This window comes from Carettochelys insculpta, chromosome 2 (genome assembly GCF_033958435.1).
Source record: "Carettochelys insculpta isolate YL-2023 chromosome 2, ASM3395843v1, whole genome shotgun sequence".
Lineage (NCBI taxonomy): Eukaryota > Metazoa > Chordata > Testudines > Carettochelyidae > Carettochelys > Carettochelys insculpta.
The window spans coordinates 37,201,562-37,221,045 of NC_134138.1; the positions used below are offsets into that span (position 1 = coordinate 37,201,562).

Consider the following 19,484-nt stretch of genomic DNA (forward strand, 5'->3'; position numbering starts at 1 on the left):
ATCTCAGAGACACAGTGTACTTAGATGTCAAGAAAGCCTTTTATGAGGTGACTTATCAAAGGCTCTTAATAAAAGTGGCAATCATGTGGTATGAAGGGATGTCCCACAATGGGTCAGTAACTGGTTAAAAAATAGGACACAAAAGATAAGAATAAATAGTAGTTTTGGCAGTGGAGAGAGGTAAATATCAGGATTCCTGGAACCAATGCTGTTCAATATATTCATAAACGATCTGGAAAATGTAGGTAAATAAGAAGGTGGCTAAATTTGTAAATGATATAAAATTACTCAACAGAGTGAAGTCCAAAGCTATGCATTAACTCTTAGTACTACACTTGTAGAACTATGTGTGAAAGAGAGAAAAGAGGGAAAGCTGGCACTTGGATAGCATGGTGATTGGCACAGTATAAGCCTAAGATTCTAGCCTGGTTTATACATCATCAACAACATGTTTAAGGGCCAGTTCTGTGTTTCTTATTCAAATGAAGCTTGCCTGATTTTCATTTGGAAGGGAATTCTGCCCTCGGTTACATTTCTGTGAATAGCAGCCTATTTTCTTTCCCCCAACAAATTTACACTTTCATTTTGTGTTTAACTTTAGGTCTCACTTCTCATTAAGGGCTCGATATCTGAACCGCAGAGAGATAAGACACCCAAGTTTGTTCTTTCTTTGTGATATTGGCTGTTGATTTTGTGATGTAAGACTCATCTGTTATGGACAGCCTTTCTCTCCAGCTGAGTAAAGAAATGAAGTTTTTCTATGATAAAGGCCATGAAATTAATGAGTTAAGTATGTTTACATATTTGCATATGAGTTTTGTTAGATTATTAAACCTATTAATAATGCAATCCTAGAGAGTGGAGCATCAGATTATAGCAACACTACCTGATGGTATGTTTTGATTTAAATGGAGGAAATCATAACTCACTGAAGATATAGCTAAAAAATATTAGGAAAATGTATTATTAACTGTCCAAGACTCCTTTCCAACTCCCTTCTTTATTATCTTTTGGCAGATATACTCCTGGTGTAGTCCAACAAAATATTGCAACTATTCAATTGCAAAATAGCTGTATCTGAATGATCATATGCTTAGCACACTAATACTTACACAGCCTTTACATTTTCAAACCACTGTATGACCCATTAACTAAATATAAACAAACACAAAGACTAACTGTTATAGGCTTCTCCTCAGTAAATCTTACAAAGCATGGTAGTGTATTTGTCATTGTTTTTTCAGATGATGAAACAATGTCACAAAGAGATATAATAATTTGTTCCCAGTCACCCGCAGACCAGTGGCAGATCCAAAAAGAGAACCCAGATCTCAGTCCAGTGCTCTGCTCTTTCCACTTCATTGCCTCCCTCATAGCCTAATTAAAGGCTTCTGGGTCTTGACTGCAGATAATCTCTGACAATCAGTTACTTAACCTAGGTTGGTATGACGTTGAGAAGTTGTTGAGTATACTGGTCCAGCAAAACATGTCTGCACTGAGCTACACTTTTTCCACAGGAAAGTAATTTACTAAAGGTTTATTTTAAAGATCCATTTAAAGAAAGGCTTAATTGTCTTGCTTTCCACTTAAAGGGAACTGACTTCAAAGCCAATTCTGCCCTTCGGGGGCACCTCCATGTTGGGAAAAGTCTCTTGCTCATGGGGTTATGCTCATGTTTGCACCTCACTCCTCCTGCAGCTCATGTGAAGAGTGAAAGAGCAAATTGCCTGGTGGAGGATGCTGGTTTTAAATCTTTTGCTTATTGATGTATTCCTTTCCATTTCCATTGGGTGGATAAGGGCAATGAAAGAAAATGAATGTGAAGTAGAGATAAAATCTAGCTATAGTTACCCATGTGGGTGATTGTGTAGGTGAGTGGGAGATAGAAGGGCCAGAGCCAGGACCCACCTAAATTGAACTGAGGGCAGACAAGGGGATGGAGTGCACAAATAGCTCAAGCAACACCTCTGTCCTCAGCAGGGCCAGTTTTCTAATGGCACATTAGAGCAACTTGTAGATATTTTTATTATATAAAATGTTGTGGCTCCTACATTCTAGAGTTACAATGAAATAAAACACCCTAAACCAATAGAAGGAAAGTTCTATGGATCTTGATTTTTCTTCCACTTTTTGGTTTCTAAGCTGCTAATTGAAGCTACCACTCTCCAAGAGGAATATGGCATCCCCAGCTGCCAAACTGGAATCTGAACTCTTTCCTTAACAGTATGATAGCCCAACATTGGCAAATTGGATCTGGCACTTGCAAGTGCAGTAGGATGTCTCAGACTGGCAGACTGGAACTGATGCTTTGGTACTGGTCCAGTTTGAAAGAGGAGGATACACATCATTGAGAGCACATTTTTCTTATTACTTTTTCTAGGTCTCTCTCCTTTTCACATAAAGAAGTGGAAATTAAACTTGAGAGTTATGATAGTTATTTTAGAGATGTTATCCCTCTTTCCATATGGTTTTCCATGCCTTAATGAAAACACATACACAGCTTCTCCTTGCTCAGGCAAAACACTCATAGACATTGCTGGGAATTCTGCCTCAGCAAGGACTGCAGGACTGGGCTCAAACGATACAGAGAACAATAACCGAGAGACAGAAAATGAAGTGTTTGATTGTATTTTAGAGAGCAGGGTTGTTATAAAGTAGACAAGCACTCTCTCCCTTCCTCAGTATATATGTGTTTTTATTTAGATAACTTTTTTTCTCCCCTGCTCAATTCCTTAACTGTATCTACAATCATCTTGCTTAAGCTGTTGGGTGGTTTTGCTGAGATAATACCTTTTATGTGAATAGTTTTACCATTCAGATTATTAAGTATGACAGAAGACTGAAAAATTAAGCCTGGTCTTGCTTCATTGCTTTTTCACAGAAGAAAATACTTCCTTTGTAGCTTGGAATAAAATAATAGAAATGTTGGAGTTTTTCTCCTTTTAAAACTGAGAGAAAAAGGGAGAGAGAGAGAGAGAGAGAGAGAGAGAGAGAGAGATATTTCTTTTTGTGCAGTTTTAGAATTAACTTATGACCATTAAGGTTCTAAGCACATGCCACTTACACTCAAATGTTTTTGGTGTTGCATGAGGGGCTGTCTTCTCAACCTAACTAGGGACCTCACACTTTTATTATTTAGTACATGTGCATTGTTTTAAACATATAGGGATGAATACACAAATGACAAGGTACCTACCTAGAGGAGTTTACAGACTAACTCCAATATACTGCAAACATTGCAGAGCATAGGGTCTGATGTGAGAGGTTTTTGCATCAATAGGAAGCCCCTTAGTGCCTGTTACCTCGAGAAGAGTCACTGCCACTTATTACTGGACTAAGTGACTATTATGCCACAGAGAAATGGTTAGAAGATCAGGCCCAAATTCAGACAATCAGAGAATACACAGTATAACAATTCAAACAATAAGATTGCAAGAGGTGACATCAAGGGGGACACCAAGTTTTGAAGGATGCATAAGGGACTTAGGGAATGATGAATCTGGAGGAGGAAGAGGAAACAGAGGATGATTTCTAGATAAGAAGTTGGAAGATGTTTTATGGACACATTCAACATTTAGGAGTAAAGCCTTTCAGTCGTTCATAGAATGAGGAAGAACAACATTTTCTCTAAACTGTTCTCTTCTTGTACTGAGATTAAAGGTCTGTCTCCTTCATTGCAATGTAAGTCAATAGAGATTTCTGTATCCCACTGAGATGGTATTAAGACATCAGCACAAAAGAGATGGGTCTCCCAGCTATAAGAATGTACCATAGTATAAGAATCTTTGATTATATAAATATTGGTATCATTCATTTTAAGAACTGCATCTGCTGTGTAGTCATGTTAGGATACTTCAAGATCATGCTCTGTGGAGCTCCACAAACCCTGCAAAGGTTTAATTGTTTTATAGTGCAAAAGCAGCAGCATTTGGCCGCTCCACAGGGTGTGTAGAAGGAAATGTTCCAGTCAGCATATACACACAAGGCTGAATTGGAATGAAGGGAGTTCAAGTGTCATATAAACATAAGAAAAAAAGCCTAGTAAATAATGAATTCGTTCAACACCGCGCAAGCATATTATTCCAGTGGCTTATGCTTGAGGTCTCCAGAACACTTACTTTATTTTGACCCTGCAAGGTGTTCCACACAGACTAGCCTCTGCACCCAGCTCAGCTGCTGACTTTAGGGAGGCTCCCTTCGTGCATGGAAGTCTGTCTTCACAACCCAACATACAGGATCAGTGTGTAATTTACTGAAATCTTGAATCAGTGAGAAATTGCTTCTGTAACGCCCCCGGAGTGATTCACCAGGTAAGCAGTTTGAGGGAGGCAAAGAGCACAAGGTAAAGAAGATAAACCTGGATTTTTGGACACTGAGGGAAGGGAGAGAAAGAGGAGGAGATGAATGAGAATTTAAGGCTGGGGAAGAACAGGGAGCAGATGAAACTGCCTTGAGGACACAGTAGACCAAGAGACACTCTGGGTTTAAGGACTTGGGAGGAGAAGCCCCAGACCTGAAGCATCACATAAAGCACCAGGACACCAAAGAGAGAGTTTGCACTGACTCAAAGGGTTTGGATCCTACCCTGGAAAGGCCCCCAGGCCTTAGCAGCCCCGGAGGAAGGGGTGGAAAAGAGGGTCTGTCAGGCTGCCTGCCTGGTGCTTCAGGACCTTCCCGGGGCTGTGACTGGCAGCAGTTGCCAAGGCCAGATAAGAGACAAAAATGAGACGTGAGGGGCCCTCGAGCGCCGCCAGCCCCAAGCCGCAGGCGCGTGAGGACCTCACAGCCGCCGGAGCGCAGCCTGGGAGAGGCGAGCCGGCTCCCCGGGCGGAGGAGGAGACCCCCTGGCTGGGCGGAGGACTTGGCCCTGCAAAGCTCGGGGAGGGAGGCTGCCGCGCACAGGGCGCTAGGACCCGGCGGCGCTAGGACCTGGCGGAGGCCGCGGGGCCGCTCTGAGCTGCGGTGGACCACAGCACCACCTACGTCCCGAAGTCCCCAGCCCCGGCTGCGGAGGGCCGGGGGGGAGTCTGCCCCGCCGGGCCGCCCCCACCGCAGGAAAAGGCCGAGGCTGGGGGCGGGGCGCCCCCGGTTGCTCCGCACAGGGGTGGGGGTGGGGGCAGGGGCCCGGGGCAAAAGCCGCTGCTTCAGCTCCCGGCCGGGCAGCCCCGCGCCAGCTCTTCGCCTGCCCACGTGTAGCTAGCGAGGGGCGCCGCTTCCCGCCCCGCTGCCGCGGGAGGGCTGAGCTTGCCCGTCGCGGGAGCTAGGTAGGGACCGTGCGCCGGCGCCTGACCCCACGCGGGCCCCGGGGCGCCGGTCTCTCGCCCTTTCAGTGCCCGGCGGGGCAGACAAAAGAGCCCGACCACCTGGGGGGGGGGGGAGCCGCGGCCCCTCCCGCTCCGCTCTACCATCCCCGTGGCCTCGGGGCAGCCGGGAGGGTGGGACTAGCCCCCCCCCAGTCCCCCTCCCCCCCGCTCTTGGTTCGCTGCTTCGAGGAGATGCTGGGAGCTGCTGCCACTTCGCAGTGCCTGGCCAGGGGAGCGGCCGGCGGCTGGTGACTCCGCATTCGGATCCGCCGCCGCTGCGCCCCGCGCTCAGCCCAGCCCAGCCCGGCCGCTTGCCGTGCCCCCTCCGCGGCGCCGAGAGAAGCTGCCCGGCCTCGCCGCCCAGGATGCGGTTTCGCCTCTTCTCCTTTGCCCTGCTCGTCCTCAACTGCATGGATTACAGCCACTGCCAAGCCGGCCGCTGGAGACGCAGCAAGCGAGGTCAGTCGCCTGGCACTGCCACCCCCCCTGCCACGCACGGACCGGCGGCTGCCCCCTGCCCGCCCAGGGGGCGCTGGGACTTGCCCAGCTCGGGGCGTGCGGGGATCTACCCAACCTGGTCGGGAGAGGGGGAATGGGGACGCGGGGTACCTGCCCGGCCGGGGACCGCGGGAGGGCGCGATCCTGCCACCTGAGCCTGAAATAAGTGACTGAGGAGCGGCAAGTGCGGCGGGCGCGTCCTCCCCCTTCCCCGGCTGGCTCTGGAGTCGCAGCGGCGGCCTGGCAGGTGGATTAAACCCCATCGCCAGAGGACACGGGCTGGGCGCCCCCGCGGAGCTCCTCTCTCCAGCTCCCCGCGGGGCTCGCAGCTGCTCTGGCTCGGAGGCGGCCCCTGGGCTGCTTGGCTCCGAGCAGAGGCGAGCGGTGCCCGCCTGCAGTGCGGACTCCCGGGCGAGCTGCGCTCGGGAAGGGGGCCTGGCCCGGGACGCGACTGTCAGCCCGTGCCGATGCTGGCCCGGGAGCGGTGTGTTGGGAATCGGGCGGCTTACGGGGGAGCCCATCGGCGAAGGGGCGGCTGGCGCGGGCGGTGCCACCGGCGGGCCCCGCCCCAGCTCCAGCTGCACGGGGAACAGAGCGGCAGGGCAGGCAGGCAGGCGCTGCAGGTGCGCTGCTGGCCACGTGGGCTAGAGTCACCTGCCCAGCCCTAGCCCAGCGCCCTGCTCGCGGGAGGAGCGAGCCAGCCCGGCTCCCTCGGACCTGCAGTCAGTTCCCGCTGCCCGAGACCCCCCTGTGCCCCAGACGGCACGCGTGCCAGCGCTGGGCTTCCCGGTGGATCGGGCCCGCCGCCAGCTGCTTGTCACGGGCTCTGTGGAGCCGTGGTCCTGCCTCTGCCGGGCTCTCCCTCGGTGCTGCGGGACTGAGCCGCTGCCCTTTGCCCAGCGGATGCAGCACCCCTCCGTCCCGAGCGCGCCTGAGCTCGTTTTACAGACGGGGTCTGGGCTTATGCCTCTGCTGATTAGTTGCACATGGCAAATTATTCTGCCCTTCAGAAGTTATTAGCTTGCGTATATCTACAACGACTAATGAGCTTGTATTTACCACTGGAAGTAGCCTACTTTGTCATTACCCTGCAAATTGCTTTTAAACCAGTCAAAAGGTTTTACACCGCATTGTTAGGCATGGCTGGTTTGTATCAAGGCAAGATTTTTTTTTTTAAGTAGAGAAGATGATATAAATGTTTTTCAGACACTAAAATATGACTTTAAGTCCATACTTGTTTAGGTTAGGAGTCATTAAATCCAGTTTAAAGTCTTGTTTCTCATTATATCATCTCAATGAACGTTTCGGACACTTTTATAACGTCAGGGGATGATTGACAATTGATTTTGGCACACATTCGTTTTTAGAAATCAATTCGAAAAGTGTCGAGAGGGATTCTTGCTAGTCAAATAGTGAGGTGGTTGAGGTACACATTAAGGACATACAGAGAGATGTTTTTGTAAGGGGAATGCATTTTAGAGAACTATTACAAAGTCTTCATTTGTTTTGTTTCCAAACGTTGTAGGTTTTCAAAATTGGAATTGCTAGAGATTCGTAATTGTTGTTGTGGAATATGTCATTACAGCACCCGTGTGGACAAAAGTGTTACTGCATCTTATCTACAAATTTCAAGTTGTTTTTCTGACTTCATCTATAGGTATCTATCTAAACTTAAGTAGTTATAGTAATTTTCCCCTTTTCCCATCCTTTTCTTCCCCAATTAAGAGCAGGAAAATCTGGTAATTCAGTTACTATTTCTCACATTTCATTACAGATTGTAAGCAAAAGATTATTAGTAACCTGTTAACATCTCCAGTGCTTAGCAAATATAAGTCCTAATAAAAACACAAAGCTGAAGAGGCTTATCCTTTCAGAACAATGCGAACTTCTGAGTGGGTCAAAATTACATTGTAAAATGATTTAATTCTGATGTTTTTCCAACAGATGGTTTGCAGAATTAATTTTTTGTATGCATGGCTAAAACTGCAGCAGTCCTTTAAAGTGACCAGACTGACTATCTGTGCTAACAAAGGGTATACTGTGTCTTTAATTAAATGTGGAACTACTTAGAGTGCTGGCTAGACAGTGAAGGGTGATAGTAGTATTTCTGCTTTACAACACAGCTTAAGGATTACATTGTGGGAGCATAGAAATGAATAGAGATCTAACTTGAGTTGCGTGAATTGTCCCTCTACAAAAACTTAAGCTGGTTTTAATTGATCTCATGTTCACTGATTGATCTTAGACCAATTGTTGTACTTGCTGGACAACTGGCTTTCTCAAAGGAGATTGATTTAAATTAGTTTCTTGATGGACATTTGGTTACTGGTGAAATAACATTTGTATTGACAGTTGACTTACTGGATCAGTTTACTGCTGTCACCTACGGCTTTTATTATGGACTGAGGAGACTGCAATGTAGTTTCAGTCAACAAACTTTAAAGAAATAAAAGTGGCTGATGATAAAGCTTAAGGCAAGATGTGTGACTATATTTGAAATTATAGTTGACATTGACCATGCAACATACAGACTGAAATAACATCTTAGTTCAGGATTCAAAATTCCTGTAATTTTACAATTTTTCCATTTCCCATCTGCAAATAATCAGGCATTCACTGTGGGGTACTGGTAGCTAGAACTTTTCTGCCATTCTCTTTTGCATGTTATGTGATCTCTGATGCTCCATAATATCATTTTCTTAATGAAATATAATTCTTGGCATAGATCATTTCTCCTGTGCAGTAGGAATCAATTGCATCCAGTTTGGAATAGCAGGCAAATCTTTTGTGTAAACTATTTTTTTTTTTAAGAAAAGCATTTCTGTGCATAGGAAGGTGGGGGTTATAGTTGGCATATTTCAGGAGATGTAAGTAAATGCTAGAGAAGGCTGATCCCATGCTGTCCTTCCTGCTTCTCCTCCTTTTTGTTCCAGACCAAATTATGTAACATAATGTGGTAAAAGTGATGAAAAATTTGAGGTTTGCATGCTGGCTCTGGACGTGGATTGATTTCATGTTGTTAGTCATCTAAACAATTTAAAATAAACAGGTCACATTCGAAAATTACTTTTTACATTCTGATCAAAATCAAGATATTCTTATTAATGCAACAGAAAAAATATAAATAAGCATGTGCAACTTACATTTTCATTTCCTTACATACACATAATAGTCTTCTGCTGCAGCACTAAAATATTATTTGCTACAGTTAATTTATATCACTCTTATTTTGGAAGTGGGAAGTCTTTGCCCCAGGGTGTTTGAAAGCTGGGATTTACTAGGAATATTGCTTACTGTTTCTTCAGAGAACAGTTTTAAAGTATATTTCAAAGTAATATAGTTGAAATACTTGTAGATGAATCTATCTATACCAAAGCATCTCTTTTCCCTTTCTTGATTTGTAAGCATAATTTAATTTTACAGTTCTTTTGGATACTTGTTTACCCATGAGCTTGATTTACACTGGTTTTATAATGTCTTGAGATGTGTTCAGGTACCTCCCTCCCTTAGGGTTCACTGGCTTGCCTTATGCGCAGTACCAATTGCAGCCAGTGTCTTGTAATGCCTCTTTGGGTCGAGCAGTTTATTGCATTATGCATTTAAGTGAACACCAAAGTGCACCTAAGGGACACATGAGAAATTGAAATCTTCAAACCAAAATTATTTTAAAACATCTAGAACAGGATCCTTACATACAAGATGAGGGGTTTGGCTCTGGAAAGGACTTGAGGCTCAATAAAGATATTCAACTGATCACTGGCTGTCATGGGATGCTGTGACAAAAAGGTCCAATATGGTACTTGGTTTATGAATATGAAAATTTTGAGAAGTAATAGGTAGGGGCTAGTTGAGAGCCCAGGGGCTATGGCACTCAAGCAGAATGTGGGAGACCCAGACTCAAGCTCCGAGTCTGAATTATGGAAAACCGGGAAAGGTCATGGGTTCTGCATGATATGAAATGGGAAAAATTCTATAGTCAAAGTAGTGCTTTAAAGACTAACAAAATAATTTATTAGGTGATGAGCTTTCCTGGGACAGACCCACTTCAGATCATAGCCATACTAGAACAGACTCAATATTTAAGGCACAGAGAACCAAAAATAGTAATCAGGGTTGACAAATCAGAAAAATGTTATCAAGGTGAGCAAATCAGAGAGTAGAGGGGCAGAAGGGCTAGCCTTTAAAGTCTTTAAAGTGCTACTGGACTGCTTTTTGTTTTGATAGTCTGTAGACTAGCACAGCTATCCTTCTGTTGTTATAGTCAAAGTGTTTTGTTTAGTCTGGAGAAGAGAAGCCTGAGGGGGAACATGCTAACAATTTTCAAGTACATAAAAGGTTGTTATAATGAGGAGGGAATAAAATTGTACTTGTTAACCTCTGAGGATAGGACAAGAAGCAACAGGCTTAAATTACAGCCAGAGAGGCATAGGATGGATATTAGGAAAACCTTCCTCTCAGGGGGGTTAAGCACTTGAACACATTACCTAGGAGGTTGTGGAATCTCCATCACTGTAGGCTTTTAAGAGCAGGTTAGACAAACACCAGTGAGGATGACCTGGATAACATGTAACTCTGGCAGGAGTGTATGTCTAGAAGACCAGCAGCAATGTTTTGGTCCCATGAGGCACTGTAAGTCCTTCCCCAACCCGCAGGTAACTAATAGCGCTACAGGATAACTACCCATCGTACAGTGCTGTGTGCCTCAGTGCAGGTGCTGCTATTGAGGATGCACTCTGCTGACACATTGAGCATGACAAGGGCATGCACCACTGCCTTAATTATTGAAGCAGCTGGATGTCAACTTATATTGAGTAAATTTAATTTTGTAGTTGAGACGTGCCCTAGTGGAGAGAAATCAGAAGTAAAATACTCACATCTTTGGGTAATCCTCTGTCACCATCTCAATGGTACTCATAGGTTTTGTCTCCACTACCACAGTAAACTGACCTCAGGTAAGTCTCTACCTCAGTAAGAGACCTAAGGAACACAACTTCAGCTACATAAATAGCACATCTTAGATCAACTTACTGCCATGTGTCCACTGTGCTGGGTCGATTAAAGCACTTTGACTTATCTTACTCTTCTCAACTGGGGTAAAGCACTGGGGTCATCTGGAGAGTGGTCTGCAGTCAATATGGTAGATGTTCAGTAGAACCTCTTACATGACCTCCGGTGTATCGATTTCTGGAGTGTCAATCCCAACTGTAGTGGAGACATAGCCTTAGATTTTAACCCAGAGTCCACTGATCTCAGTGGAAGGATCTTTATTACAGTTAATGGGCTTTGTGTCCATCCCCTACTCTTCCACTACCTTGGAACACCAGTTTCTGTGGCAGAGTTCCTGTTGTATCTGGAATTTTATCAGTTATACTCTGCTTGCTTTGACTTTACATTGGTGTGAACCTCTGGCACCTGATTAGCCATGCAGTTGCATGGACAAGAAGCAACATTATTTGCCCAAGTGTAATAATATGAAGGTTAGTTAACCTGCCACCGTACTTATGTTATGTACAAAGTTTGTTATTAATCATGCTTTTTCAATATTTGTGTCTATAGCGCTAGGGGTTGATGGTGTTAGGTGCAGTACAAATAGAGTAGTTGTTCATCCCTGCTGGAAGAGTCTATCATATGTAGTGATGAGGAAGACAATGAGTGTGAGGAATAGGGTATAACACACAACATTTAGTGAAAGCTTTCCTCCTACAACCCTACATCTGCCCTCCTTTTCAATTTCCCATCCTGCTGTTCACTTTTAATTCTATATAGGTGTTGTACGTCTTAATTTTATGAGGCAAAGATCACTCATCTGGATGTCAACACACCCATCAGCCTAGTGGGTTACTGGCTATGTTGGTCTTCCATGCTAGTTACAAGGCTATTCCTGTTTCATTCCCAGTCTTCCAGCTATCATATCTTTTGTCCAGGCCCACATTTTATAATATCAGTCTTTCTGAAATATTAATTGTGCACTAAACCCTGATGACATGTTGTTATTGTAAACAGTGCCTTTTTTGTAAACAAAAAAAAAAGTGCTGGTACTCAGGTGGCTCCATGCTGTGCAGCCACTCCCATGGCTGGGGCTACTGAGGTGCCAATGCTCAGTACTGACAAGCAGTGGCACAAAAAAAGCACTCATTGTAGATATGATAATATACAGCATCCATTAGGTGGCCCTGGGCACAAGTTTGTAGCCATATTATTATTTTTTAAATTTTTGCTTTTCTATAAGGCTATTTCTACACATGCCACTTGTTCCAAAGGTGGCATGCTAATAAATGGCCTGAAAAATGCTAATGAGGCATGGATGTAAATTTCAGTGCCTCATTACTGTACGGTCACATGATTCAGAGTCTGGAAGAAGCTCTTCCAGACTCTAAAAGAGCGTGTAGAAGCACGGCCCCTGGGAGACCTCCTGGAAGGAAATCCTCAGGAAGAAGGGGCTTCCAAACTCCAAATCCTGTGACCATATGCTAATGAGGTGCTCGAAATTTACATCCACACTTCATTTGTATTTTTGGGCTGTTTATTACCATACTGCCTTGAGAACAAGTGGTATATGTAGAAACGGCTTAAGAGTATAAAGCAGTCAACTGATATCGCACGATACTTCAGTATTAGTTATGAATTTTGGGCAGAACTGGCAACAAATGTCAGCAAAATCTTAACAATAGAACAAAGTAAAACCCTACAAATAAGCAAGGCATAGCTACCAGACAAACATAGTCCTGTTTCTAGGATCCTTACTGACACTGAGTAGTATTCACTCAATGAGTCTTAAAATTGGTTTCCTCTGAACTTAGCAACCTTAGTCCACTTGAGTGAGGATGCAGAACTAGGCCTGTAATTAAGAGATTGGGAAATAATGGTTTTGAATAGTTTATAATAATAATAATAATAACAACAATAATAATAATAATAGTTTAACCCTAGGTGCATCTATTCAAAGTAGAAACTGCAGTGTCCTCTCTTTATCTACACCTAACCAAAAACCTTCAAAAACTTTGACTAGCCAGTTTTAGCAACTATTTTAGTGTTGTAATAAGAGGTGCCTGTATGTTTTACAATGTAAAACATACTGCACAACTAACTTCTCATGTAGAATAAGAGGATGGAGACTGGGAGCTGTTATGTTCCTATAATATCTGAATTTGCCTAGTTTAAAAATGACTTATGAAAATGTTGATGTGTTTTCTTGGTTTCTTTTAAAAATTCTATTCCAGTTGGTTGTGTGTAATAGCTGGAGTAAGGCTGATCATTTAAATGACACCTTATTAATATATTAGAGAATAAAGTTACAATACTGTAGCTCAGGGGTGAGCAATCTTTCCCAGGAGGAGTGCTGAAATTTGTCCTTTTGACCTCTATGTACAGTCTGAGTGCCTGTGATATTTTTTAAAGTCACTAAGGCTATGTCTACACTAGAGCTATCTGTCAACAGAAGTTTCTGTTGGACAGATATCTTCCGACAAAACTTCTGTTGACAGATCATGGCCAGACTACCGAGTAAATGGAAAGAGTGATCCATTCTTGGACAGAAAGCAGCCGCACTGCCTGGCTGCTCTCTCGACAAAATGGCCAACCTGAAGCACAGCAAACAGGCTGCCCAGTGTCCTGGAATCCTGTGTCTGTGGACAGTGAGCCACTCTTGGCATCTGTGCTGGGGGTTGTCGACCCCTGCCCTAGCTCATACACTATGATTTTACTTTGCTCCAGATACCTTGATCAATCATTAGAGACAATTTCTTGTTTGAGGAAAAAGGGAGAGAAAAATATGCTTTCCTGTCCAACCTTGTATATAAAAAGACTAAAAGGAAGGTCTTTTAATTTTCTATAGTTGCCAACCCATATAAATATGGGATCTGTGTTTTTTTTAAAATAAATTGATTACAAGAGAAATCTCCCTATATTTTTCTGGAATTTTGGAATTTCCTCGAAAAGCAGGGTTATAGTAGTAGCTTTTACACAGATCCAGTGAAGTAGTTGTCAAACTTTTCCATACTATGACCCAATGGTATAGCAGAAACAAGTTTTGGGACACCTTTTCCCCCTTCCATATAGCTATTAAATAGTGAGGCTGGTTCCAACCCTGAAAACCCTGATTGAGAATCCATGTTCTAATGTGAAGTAACCGATTGGGAGAAAAAGCTAAGGCAGACTCTACCTTTGTGTCTCTCGATAGCTTGACACACAGAATTTTGATTTCACTTTATTCCATTATTTTATATAATTTAATTTATATATAATTCAAAGCATACTAAATCATCTTCACAAATTGTTCCGTGTGGAGGGTGGGAAAGGTTGGTAACATAGAAGAAAGAGAAGTCTGTGCTAGGAACTAGTTTAGGGAGTGAATGTGAAGTTTTAATGGCAATTTTATCACAACCTGCTTTCATACACATTACAGTTTCAGCCCTTGTGGTTGCAGAGAAAACATTGCAAACATGAATCAAGCATAAATGGATGCAGTGTTGTTTTTCTAGCCATGATTTAGCTCAGAACAGCTTAGAGACTTGCCAAGCAGCCCCACAATGAGATTTGTGACTGGTCTTGTCAGTTTTCACTATAGCTATTCAGCATCTGAGCAGTGAAAGTAAGGTGAATCAAGCTGCTTTCTCACAGCTGCTACATGGAAAATCTGGCGGTAGCAGTGTCATGATCTGGAAATACTTATTAGGATGAAAAAAAAAAAAGCAGAGCCCACCCTTCTCAGCATCTTTGTTGCGGTAAGGAGGCTTTGTGGTGTTTTCAACACACTGAGGTCTTCAGATTTCAACACACCTGCTAGCGGGAGGCTGGTGTGAAAGCTAAGCCCATAAGTATACCAGGGAGACAACACTCCTTAGAACTCTTGGGATTTCACAAGAGTCTGGTTTAGCTTCGTGTACATATCACATTTTTGTCCTCCAGAGATTAAGGGGATTTTTAACCACCTCCAAGACCATCACTGGAGAGTGAAAAGCTAATTCCACCCCCGACCTTGGATAATTCTGTTTCAGGCATCTCAAATTCTAAGAATCACTTGTGGTTCTGATCTCCAGTTACCAGTCTGTGGTCAGTGGAGCATTTGCTGGTGGTCTGGCTTGCCACACTGTGCTGGCTTCTTTTCATGATGCTGCTCAGCTACTACAGTGATACAAATAGGCTGGTTCATGGAGCTTTGCTTTAATCATGTTCATTTTTAACCACGTTTTTTTAAAGCCTAAATAATTGTCCCAAATTTGGTTTAGTGAGTGGGGAGTGGGAAAGGTTGCTGATTGCCTTTCCCAGATATTTCTCTTTATAGTGAGGACATAAACCAAAAAAGATAAAATGGTCCATGTGGGGAGGGAAGAGATGGCTTCCCTAAATAAGAGAGAAAAGAAAAGGAAATAACACCCTAAATATTTCTAATGGCAAAGGGAGGAAATATGCTCAGTGAACAATCTATTAAATTTTGGTCCACAGCACAGAAGATGTTCAAGGTCCCTGATGCAATATATCAACATAGGTTTCTGTAACAACATTTTGACGTCTTCAGAGTTTGCAGGCTCAATAATTAAATCAATTAAATATTTCTTTTTCAAAACATTTAATCAACTGTGGCAAAATACTCAATTCTGGTAAAAGCTTTTGCCCTTTCTGTGATTTTTTTTTTTTTTTTTTGAAGAAAGGCATATGCTGTATTCTCACTCTCTTCCCCTTCTGTCGTATAAACAGATTGGCTATGGTTACACTGACCCGAACTTCTGGCAGCAGTATGCAAAGGGATGGTCTTGAAAATGCAAATAGATGCTCATTTGCATATTCACTAGCTGCCACAGACTGCTGCCGGCAGGAAAAAAAGCAGTGTACACACAGTTCTGCTGGTGAACACTCCCTTATTTTGGGAGTTTCTTATGCCTGGAAAATATCAGGTATAAAAGTCTGCTGCCATAGTGGCCTGGAGGGAGCTTTGCCAGCAGAACCACATTTACACTGCTTTTAGTCTGCCGGCAGCAGTCTCTGCCAGAGAGCGAATATGCAAATGAGTCTTCATTTGCATTTTTGAGATTGTCTATTTGGATACTGCTGCCGGCAGTTTCGATCAGCGTAACCGGAGCCATAGTGGCTACATCGACACTACATTGATCTTTTGAAAGAAGTCCTTCTGGACAATCTCTTCCGAAATAACTTCTTTTGAAAGAGAACGTCCACACACACAAAAAAGTGGATCAAAGAGTGATCTGCTCTTTCAAAAGAGAGTGTCCCCACAGCCCCACTCTCTTGAAAGAACGGGCTAGGGTTCAAAAAAATCTGAAACAATGAGGACTGCTTTTTTGGAAAAAAGGGCCCGTGGAGCATCTACACATATTTTCTTTCAAAAGCTCCTTTCGAAAGGAGATGCTCTTCCTGAAACAGGAGTGGAAGAGTGCTTTCGAAAGAAGCACCACATTCTTTTGATTTAATTTAAAAAGAACGGTTTTTGTATATAAACTTTTTATTGGATATTTCAAAAGAGCCCCTTCTTTCAAAAAGTATTTTGAAAGAAATTGCTAGTGTAGAAGCGGCTTGTGTGTTCAAGTGACCTCCCCAAGTTATACCTGGTGTTTAAAATAATCTTACAGTGTCAAAATTATGTTAAAGAGGAAATGGAAACTTTTCTTGGTGTGGATTATGAACACTCATGGACGAGAACAGCAAACCTCATAACTAGTCGGTATAAGACTACTAGTAATTGTAATGTTTTCTAAGAAATAGAAAACCCTCTAAAAGGTAAATTAATATTTGTCTACAAATAGTCCAGAGTGGATGGTTTAGGGAATGGCCAGACCCACTGATTTCTGTCCCTGTTAACTAACGCTTCCAGATTCTTCTTCTTTAACATCTGAAGAACTTTTCTGCTTACAAATGCAAATACACACTGCACAAGTTATGCTGGAAGAGAAGGAATTATGGTACAAGTTTTCCTAAAGAAATGTGGAAAGAGTACAGGAATTTCAACTTTTAGGTTCTATGCATACTGGGTATCTTTTGTACCAGGGCAGCTCCTCTGGTGTAAGCCTCTCATTGTAGACAAGCTGTATCAGGTAAAGCGGGATCTTTATCTGGCAATTTATCCTGGTAACATATTTGGATTAGCTGCACCCTTAAAACCCACTGTTGCTCTAAAGCAGTCGTCCCCAAATGTTTTACTTTGCAGCCACCCTTACTTCTTTCAGTGCCCTATCACCCCTGGAGCTGCTACTGTTCATTCAACATACCCTGAAAATTCTCAGTACAAAGGGGCCTTAGCAAAGCTACCCTATCCTTGGAAACTGTCTTGGTTATGACAATCTTGTGGCCCCCTGAGATGAAGAAGAGCCACGCATGTGGCTCACTCATCAGCCTAGGTTGCCCCTCATTTTTCTAGTTTCTGCCATGTATTACCACTCAATCTGGAGCAGAGATAATACACATCTATGCAAATCATCTGACATATTTACCTAAAGAATCTACTAGCAAGTCTGCAGAAAAATGATTGCCTATTTATATTTTCTCTTTGGATGTTATGTTCTGAAGTTCAAGTACTTGTCTAAGGTACATCTTGAAATTGCTGCCCCTTTCCCCAAATCTACCCGTTCCCATGATGCCCTAGCTCCAGTCCCCTGTGCTATCACTCCTCTAAAACATCATCTTCAGATAGGACAGGCACCAGCCATGCAGCTTTCTCTTTTCCACCCAGGAAAGCTCCTTTGGAGACACCTAGGCAGCCTAGTTTTTCACTCATGAATGTACCGTTATGGCAGCAGCTGAGTGGTAGGAAAGACCTTCAGACCACATATAAGCCCTGAACTTTCAGGACGTTTGGATCTCAACATTGTGGCTTGGACCCAACTTTCTTATAGCTAATGGGGAGAATTGAGGAAATCACAGGAGAGAATTCTTAGCACCTAGCCACATGCTTATCAAGGTTCCTGTTTTATAAACTTTAACACTCTGTTTTATCCATATGGTGAGGTGCTGCCATCAGGTGAAGTATTTAATGCTTGTGCCTTGTTATGGCAGTTGATCAGTGATTGCAGCTTGTATCAATCTCAGCTGTGGACAAGTGTTCTGAACGCAAGATACTTTTCTCAATGCAACATTGCTATCTAGTGGGCAGCAGTGATTCAAAGGATGTTGTGATGACAGTGAGTTGTGGTTTCTTTGTTGTGATAATAATATGCTACAGAATTACAAGAAGTCACTATGATTTTTTTCATTCAATACACTCTTTACTGAACTCTCCCTATATTGTGTCTGAATTGAAAGGCTTCTCCAGGGCCGAGGTCTAATAAGGAAAATCTGTAGGCAATGTTTTTTAAAAAAATTGGTTGACTTTTTATTAAAGTTATTTAAAATAACTTTAGGTTCTCCTCGAAGACATTTATGCTGTTTTTACACATGCCACTTTTTCCAAAAGTGGCATGCTAATAAACATCCCGAAAAATGCTCATGAGGTGTGGATGTAAATTTCTCGTGCCTCATTAGCATACAGCCACATGCTTCTTCCGGACTCCAAAACAGCGTGTAGAGGTGCAGCCCCTGGGGAAAATTCTGGAAGAAGGGGCTTCTGGAAAGAGGATTTCCTTTTGGGAGATCTACTGGGGGCTGTGCCTCTACATGCTGTTTTGGAGTCCGGAAGAGCTTCGTCTGGACTCCGAATCATGTGACCGTATGCTAATGAGGCACTGGAAGTTTACATCCATGCCTCATTAGCATTTGTCGGGACGTTTATTAGCAAGTCATTTTCAGAAAAAGTGGCATGTGTAGAAATGGCCTTAGAGAAGATGTTTGAAATGGTGCAAGTTTATTTTTGTCATTTAGGTTATAGTTATGCTACATTCCCCTTTTGGAGGAGGACTGCAAATGAGGGAGATCAAAAATGTAAATGAAGCGCTGATTTACAAATCTCGTGGTTCAGTTTCACAATCTTGAGCGACTGCGTTTCCAGAAGAGACTTTTCTGAGAACAAAAACAGACATGTAGATGGGGTTCCTTCAGAAAAAAAAAAAAAATTTCCAAAAGAACCCTTCTTCCTGAAACAAAATAGGAGGAAGAGTTCTTTCAAAAATGTTTTTTTTTTTTAACTCGAAAGGAACTCCATCTATACAGCTGTTTTTGTTTTTGGAAACATCTCTTCCAGAAATGTCATTGGAAGAGATTATGGAAATGAGGCATGAGATTTGTAAATCAGCACCTCTTTTGCATTTTCAATCTCCCTCATTTGCATTCCTTCGCCAAAAGGGGAATGTAGTGTAGACTTAGCCTTAGAAATATTATTGCAGTGAAAACTTCCTTGTAACCATTTGGGCTACATTTATACTCCACATGTGATTCAAACTACTTAATGCAATTTGCTTGATGCAAATTGAGTAAATTATTTCAAATTACCCTATTCCAAACTTGGTGCTGCCCAAACTGCACCGAAATTTGGGATAAGAGGCTATTTCAAATGTTCCGTTACCCCTCGTAAGATGAGGGGCAGCAGACCTGGAGGTAGCCGTGTTTGTATCCGCAAAAATGACAAGAAGTCCTATGGCACCACATAGACTAACAAATTTTTTGGAGCATCAGGTTTCGTGGGAAAAGACCTGCTTCATCAGATACCTGAACTGGAATAGCACATCCAAAATAGATGTGCTATTTTGGGTGCTGCGAAAAGCCATGGTGTTGCTATTTTGGGATACAAAGGTATCCTGAAAT

General features: G+C 43.0%; 1 protein-coding gene across 1 annotated transcript in view; it reads left to right on the forward strand.

The window, feature by feature from the left end:
* Nucleotides 1–5,300: 5,300 nt before the first annotated feature.
* Nucleotides 5,301–19,484, forward strand: part of RSPO2 (R-spondin 2) — a 204,463-nt gene continuing 190,279 nt past the window's right edge. Inside the window, exon 1 of the mRNA XM_074985657.1 lies at nt 5,301–5,762. Coding sequence (XP_074841758.1) covers nt 5,669–5,762 — 94 coding nt within the window. The 5' untranslated portion in view covers nt 5,301–5,668. The remainder of the gene's footprint in view (nt 5,763–19,484) is intronic.